The sequence below is a fragment of the Ricinus communis genome, chromosome 10 (genome assembly GCF_019578655.1).
Source record: "Ricinus communis isolate WT05 ecotype wild-type chromosome 10, ASM1957865v1, whole genome shotgun sequence".
NCBI classification, from domain to species: Eukaryota; Viridiplantae; Streptophyta; class Magnoliopsida; order Malpighiales; family Euphorbiaceae; genus Ricinus; species Ricinus communis.
In genome coordinates, this window is record NC_063265.1 from 23,353,961 (window position 1) to 23,361,427 (window position 7,467).

Sequence of the window (7,467 nt, forward strand, 5' to 3'; positions counted from 1 at the left end):
ATTGTACCGAGTTAGCCCTTTTGGATCATAGAAGAATAGATCGTGCAGACAATTAGTTCATTATTATGGATCAAGAAAAAGAGAAGGAAGAAATTTAGAAAGCCATAAGGGAGAATATTATGCTCATAGATGAAAGGAAAACTTGTTTGGTTTCGTTACATATCGACTTCTCCTCTAATAGAGGAGTGTAAATACAAAACGACAGAAAAAGATAAGATGGGAATCTTGTATCCAACTTATGGTCTAGCTTATAGCTTATGAGCCAAATGTAGAGCTTGATCCAGTTTTCTATCTATTTTTTTAGATAGAAATTCTGGACTAAACTTTCCGAATTCTTGGCGTGAATTGATCTCCAAATGACCTTTGATGGAGCCTTGAAAACCAGTGTTAATATTGAAAAGAATAATACTAATGAGACTTGGAAGGAAACAATTAAGTAGTCTCCCGCATAGCACATTCCTTTCCTTTTTCTTTCTTCTCTCTCTAGTCCAAGAACCCGATCAGGTCAAAACTCTTAGCAAAAAGAAAGATAAAGATAAAAATTACTGAACAGTGAACAATAAAAAATAAAAACCCAAATTTCTTTCTCTAGTTACAAGGACAGTGGGTTTTTGGTTTTTTTTTTTTTTTTTGAGGGAAAAAAGTTAAAGATAAAGAAGAAGAAAAAAAAAAAAAGAACAGAAAACAAAATTCTCTGGCTTGCGTAGGCGTAGCAGCACCCGGTATTTTTTTTTTTTTTTTTAAGAAACCAGAGGCAAACACAAAACAGAACAGAAAAAGATTTTAAAGATAGGAAGAGAGAGAGAGAGAGAGAGAGGAAACAAAAGGAAGAAAGAGCTAGGGATAGGGATAGGGATAGAGATAGAGATAGAGATAGAGAAAGAGAGAGATAATCTCGTTTCTTATTGTTATTTGCTGTATTGAAACTTCAATTTTGTTATTTTTGCCTTTGTACCACTGTTGTCTGGTTTTAGAAGAAAAAAAAGGAAAAGAGAATAATTCCTGGGAATTTATTTTCCGGGAAAAGTTTTTATATTCTGGGGAAAAGAAAAAGAAAATTCAAAATAAACCCAAGTTTTGTCTGTGTCAGATTGTGGGATTTTCTAGCTGTTCGTTACCTTCATATCCTTATATCCTGTCTTGACGTAACAAGAACTGAAAAAGAGGAAAAAAAGAAGCTTAATATTCAATAAACAAGAATCGGTAACATCAATTTTTCGATCGGATTCGCCGATTTCAAGGCTTACTTTTGGCTTCTGATCGGTTTTTGAGTTCTGGGTTGGTTGCAAAGTCACCACTTTGTTTTTCCATTTTGTTAAAGTTCTGATTTTTGAGGGTGATGAATATCAATTTTGACTTTCTGGGTATTGCCAAAACCTGTTAGCAAGGAAAAAGAAACTTGCTTTTTGAATCAAGAGTTGTTGATTGATCCGGGTAAGTCATAAAGTAACGATGAAATCGGTGTCACTTGATTACTGGAGGAACTATTTTAGGACAGCAAATTCAGATATATTTGCTATAATCGATCATGCGATTATGGTTGCAGCTTCTGATTGTCCAAAGGAGTTCAGGTTGCGTAGAGATCGAATTGCAGAGCGTTTATTCTCCTGCAGATTGACTCGCTGCTCCGGCTGCAATCATGTGGACTTAGCTGTGCCTGCTCATGAAGGTGAAAATGATGATGGAGGTGCCTGCAAGAGAAGAGATGACCATCATGTTGAGGATGATGACGATGATGATGTTGATATTGATGTTTGCGAGTTTGAGGCTGGAGGTACTAGTAAGGAAAGTAAGGTCAATAGTAGTAATAATAGGGATGATAATGATATTGATATTGGAGAGGTTAATGTGAATGATCAGTTGTTAAGTAATTTTAGTTATGGAGAGGCTGAGGCTTTAACTGATGAGATTGAAGAGGAGTCCATGGTTGTTGGTGAGGTATTGAGGATCAAAGATATTCTTCTTCATAGCAGAGATGAGGTATATATACTCTCATATATATATTTTTATCCCAATTAAGTCTTGTATGTTTCATGGATCATTGGATTGTTGAATTATGTAGTTCTTTGAGTTTTTAGACTGCGTGTTAGATATTATTGCAGAACTGTTGTTGTTTTAATTATATGTTTCTTTAGTCTTCTGATGTTCGATTGGTGGTTATTTCCGTTGTTCTTGTGACAGTCTGAATCTGTGTTGTTTGAATCATTGAGGAGACTTCAATTAATGGCCCTGACTGTGGACACACTTAAGGTTTGATACATTTTGTCCTCTATTAGAATTGGTCTGGAAATTTCTTGGCAGTACCAGAACTTTTTCATTTAAGATTTCTTGTACTCTTTCTTCAACTGATGGAACTGTCATCCTCCAGGCAACTGAGATTGGAAAAGCTGTCAATGGCCTCCGGAAGCATGGATCACAACAGATTCGTCATCTTGCACGAGTTCTTATAGAGTATGACATGAGCTTTATTGCCTTTTCCTTTTAACAGTTTCTTTGTGTTCATGGAGAAATTGAGCATATTTGAGGATCAGTTATTGCCATTTGCTGATTAGGATCCAAGAATTGTTGGCAGAATAACAATAGGATGTTCTCGAGCAATATAGTTTTCAGCAAGCATAAAATTTAATTACTTAGTTATATTGTCCCACTATAGAAAAGGTACTGCGAAGGAGAATATGGAGATTTTAGGCCCTCTAGATTTTTAAAGTTTATGTTTCTCTCAAGCTTCAGCCTATGTACCCTTGTGCTTGCTAGTTTGGGAGACTTCTGTCACACACCAAGTAATGGTTTGTTAAACAAAGCAAATAGACAAGAGAAATACTCTGATAATCTTCCTGTATTCTTTTGGGGCAGATGGTTAAATATTTGATGCTGCTAGACTTGGTCCATTTGTTTATTAGTTATTCTTGTTTGCTGGACTACTAAATTTTGTAGAATTATTTATAGATGCAAATTTTGACATATTTGAACTTTCTTTTGTGGTTACAGCGGATGGAAGGTATTGGTGGATGAGTGGTACAGTACGACAAAGGCTATCAGAGGTAGGAACTTACAAAGTCAGTTTACTTTGTCATACAGAGATGTTTTTAGCAGTCAAGCTCTTTTTACGATCTGAATTCATATGATTTTGTAGGTGATGAAGGTACTCCTGAGTCTGTGAATCCATCTGTTGTTGATGAAGAAGATGGGCTTCCATCTCCTCCATTAGATGAAGCATTCTTTTTCGCTGCTCAAAATACTGGGATAGAGCTCGCACAGGTATCTATCCTTTTCTTGTTAGTTCTTGTTCTGTTGGGAAAATAAATTTGCCTCAGGGAATTTTGGACTGACCATTTTACTCTATGGCCGTTACCCTCACTACCTCATGCGAAGTTCTTTGATGGAATGGATGACGATGGAAGTGAGTTGAATTTGCTCAGTCTTATGCTTCTTGTAGATAGCTTTTGCTATTCGGTTCTTTATTTGAATTCCCCACTTCTTAGATTCATGATTCTGAATGGGGAATGTTGTTTCAGATCCTAGAAACAGTGGGGAATTCATCAAGAACCGTGAAAATGGACGAAAATCGTCATTAGAGCAGAAGAACATTCCAAAGCGGAAAGAGCATACTCCTAGTGAAGCAAATGTTGTTGCCAAGGATAATAAAAGTCATCAGAGTAGGAGGCAAGAAGCTATGAGGAAGCCAAATAAGCCCTCAACCACTGTTTCTGGTCCTGGAAGACCTACAAAACAAAGTGTTGAGCAAAAAGCAAACAATGAATCAAAGATACAACGAAAAACAGATAAGCTTGTTACCCAGAGAAAGCTTCCAGGTGGTCAACAAGATGTAAGTATTAAAATCTAAAGCAGTTTTAGATCTATGTCTATAAATATCATCTGACTCGGCACGTATTCTTCAACTAGAAATTCAAGTGTTCAGATGATGATGCTGTCCAAAAGAAACTTGAAGCCACAAAAAGGAAACTCCAGGAGCGTTATCAACAAGCAGAAAATGGTTAGTCTCAACCTTTAGATATAATCCATGCTTGAGGTTCAAATTTTCTTTATTGGTAGTAATTAAGAAATCTTAATTAAAATATATTTGAAATGTTAAATATGGCAATTTGGAAACTACAGTATCAGCCACTGTGGCTGAAAGAACTGTTTCTAATATTAACTGCAATGCAAATTTATCAGCAGAGTATTTCTAATAATAGGCTTGTCATTTCTTTTTATTTAACAGCCAAGAGACAGCGAACGATACAAGTAATGGAGTTACATGATCTCCCTAAACAAGCGCTTGTACAGAAAAATCCAAACATGAGACCTGGAAGCCATAACCGGCATTGGGCACATGGACGGAGGCAGATTTCATAGTTCTTTTGCAGACTGGTTTTCAACAGCCATTCTTACTTCCAATCTGATCGCGAGCGAAGGATGCTAATAACTCCAGCACATACTTTCACATGATCATGCATCAACAATAAGAAATCCAAGCATTGATCTTAGCGAGGCCCCTATTGATTACAGGGGAACAAACATTTTAAACTACATTCCCATGTCCAACGTTTGATGGGATATATACATGTTGAAATCCTGAGAGGACAGGGGTGGGGCTGTGGAGTTGGAGGCTTATGCACTCTTAAGATTCTCGACTCAGTAGTACTAGATTTAAAATCCATAGAAACCCTTCATTTGCATATGCCCACGTTTATTGACTGCTTCTCAACATTAATTGTTTTTTTTTCCTTTTTTCTTTTTCACTCACACAGAGACATTTACTTTTATGGGGATAGTATACATACTTTTGCACAGAATAAGTGCCTTCCATTAAAGATCCTGTAGACTTTAATGAATAAGATCAGATGTTCATGTTTCATTTCTTTAGCTGACTCAGAAAGTTCAATTCTACTTTTGTTTTCATTCCCTTTATGTTCATCTGCATAATTAAATGGTTGCTAGTGTATGAACTGATGTGGAAATTCTTAATGAAGAAATGGAGCAGTCAGGAATTAGATTATTCAGTGAGTTGAGCTGTATTGGATTGACATAAACTTGTTTTTGATGTGTACAGTGTAAACATGATGGATGGTTCCCTTGTCGGCTGGATATATTTATTTAAGTTCACATTGACCAGAAAACTTTTACTCTGTTTTCTGCAACGCGTTTGCTCATATTAGTTTACGAAATTGAAACTTGCAAATCGAAGAAAAGGGAACCCAAGAGACATTCAAGCAAATTACGCTCTACGGAGAAAATCAAGACAATTTTACATAAATTTGATCTATTCCGTAATTTTATAAATAAATTTATTTTATTATTTATTGTATTATTAATTGATGTAGTTTATTTTTATCAGTTATATCAATAAATAAAGAAATTTGATGTCTAAAAACAGTTCGAGTCGGAATTGGCTTGGGTTCATTATGAGGAGTGGAACATTGCAGAGTCCCACTTTCTAAAGTTGGTTGTTCTTTTTGACACCTTTCTCCCAAAGACTCGTCCCTTTCTTAATAGAATAAAAACATGAAGGTCATTGTTGATCGCATTGAGGAAAAAGAAAAAAGAAGGCCAAAAAGGAAAACCCAATTTTCTGATTTCTTTTCCCGAATAATATTTTGAGATGCTTTCAGCCATTCATAGCTTTATATAAAATCTTTTGAGTTGATTAGGTTTGTAACGAACGAGCATAGATATTAATATTATTTGATGCCAAAAATTGGTTTTAATCAGACCCATGTGTCAAATATAATATTAATATAAAGCTATGAGTGTAATTCCAAAACCCATTTTGATTATATAATCGCAATGGCACTCAATTTGATTTACTTAAATTTAAAATCCAAAATTTGAAATATATAATAATAATAATAAATACGCGTTTAAAGAAGAAGTTATGATGGATAAAGATCCAAGGAAATGTTTTTGTTCGAGTAAGAATGAAAAACATGAGGATGATTTGATTTTTGGTATCACAGTCAGACAGCTTTACAGAGTCAAACTATTGACACCACAGAGATGTGTCCACGTGATACACGTGCGCTTTATAATCTGACCAAAATGGTGCCCCAACCCAACAAGATTATATCTACTTCCTTTCGCTAATTTTGATGAGTCATCGTGTCCGTTCATTTCCTTTATGAAAATTTGACTACTGTATTATATTTATTGTAGGATACGATATTGCTTTTCATTCTTACTTTTGGGACTACTACTCTAGGAAACTTAGTCCATGTATTCTTTCTTTCCCATCTTAATTGTTTTCTTTCTTTTTGGGGGTTTTCTACAAAAGTATAAATATATCTTACAATCAAATTCTCTTCTTACGATTTTTCTTTTAAACAAAATTCTAGTTATATAGTATTTTTTATATATTTATTGATATTCTTTTGATATATTGTTACCATTAAATAATTTTTTTTAATTTTATTTTAATATATTATATAAATTTTTTTGATATTTTATTGGTATTCTTTTATTTTATTTTCATTATCATTAAATAACTTTCTAAATTTCATTTTAATATATCTTCATGTATTTTTAGATTGCATTATGAAAATTTTTTGAAAGATGTATCTTCATATCATTAAAACACACTAGTTGCTATAAAAAATATAATATTATTAAACTTATAAATACCAAACATAAAAATATAAAAAAATGACAAATTTTTCTCATTCGGTCCATTTCATAGTAATACAAGTTAAAATAATATATTATCGGTATCTTATAAATATATTTTTAGTATGTTTTCTGAACGAAATTTTGAAAAAAAAAAATCAGTTTGGTATCTTATAGATATATTTTTAATATTTTTTCTAACAAAATTAAAATAATAAAATTTTATTATCTTTTAGGTATACTGTTTAATATTTTTTTGATGATATTTTAAAAACATAAAAAATTATAAATAACTGAATTTAAAATAATATGAATTAAAAATAATCTCCTTTCAGCTTTTCTAGGTATATATTTAATATTTTTTTTCTAAAAAAATGTAAAAATAAAAATTTTGAAATAGATTTGTAAGATTTTCTTTTAACCGTTAAAATAATTCTTTTAGAAAAAAATACTACCCGTGAAATATCTTTTATCTTTTTCTATTCTAAATATTGTCCACGTTCTATTTTCAATTTTATATTGATTGGGTAATGAGTATGAATAATCCTATACGTGAAAGAAGTGCATTGGATGAGTAGGGTATGGATAGCATTAGAGATACTGAATGGGCGAGCTGATTCAGATTTGGATAACATGGTGCTACACTTTTTGGATCATTTTATATTTGACTATTTCGAATTTAAATTTTTTAAAATTTAAATAATTTTAAATTCGAACAATGTCGGGTCCTGCTCGTTTTAGGTTCGAATCTTTATGCTTTACTTTCCTTTTTTGAGTTCAAATCAAGTTGGGTTTAGATAAACTCTATTACAGAATGCTTTAGATTTCAGATCAAATTTTATATTAATTTATCATACTAAAATTAAA

At 32.7% G+C, this 7,467-nt stretch overlaps 1 protein-coding gene across 1 annotated transcript; it reads left to right on the top strand.

The window, feature by feature from the left end:
- The first annotated feature begins 495 nt into the window (after positions 1-495).
- On the top strand, positions 496-4,862 carry LOC8269255 (probable mediator of RNA polymerase II transcription subunit 26b). Its single transcript, XM_002517238.4, has 9 exons — positions 496-1,980; positions 2,182-2,250; positions 2,369-2,451; positions 2,989-3,041; positions 3,134-3,258; positions 3,373-3,400; positions 3,516-3,826; positions 3,904-3,994; positions 4,223-4,862. The coding sequence occupies exons 1-9, from the start codon at positions 1,453-1,455 to the stop codon at positions 4,354-4,356; spliced, it is 1,422 nt and encodes a 473-aa protein (XP_002517284.1). The 5' UTR covers positions 496-1,452; the 3' UTR covers positions 4,357-4,862.
- Positions 4,863-7,467: the final 2,605 nt, after the last annotated feature.

Coding starts and splice junctions, on each gene's coding strand:
- LOC8269255 (XM_002517238.4), top strand. CDS start 1,453: ATGAAATCGGTGTCACTTGATTACTGGAGGAACTATTTTAGGACAGCA. Junction 1,981..2,181: donor TTCTTCATAGCAGAGATGAG/GTATATATACTC, acceptor TTCTTGTGACAG/TCTGAATCTGTGTTGTTTGA. Junction 3,995..4,222: donor TTATCAACAAGCAGAAAATG/GTTAGTCTCAAC, acceptor TTTATTTAACAG/CCAAGAGACAGCGAACGATA.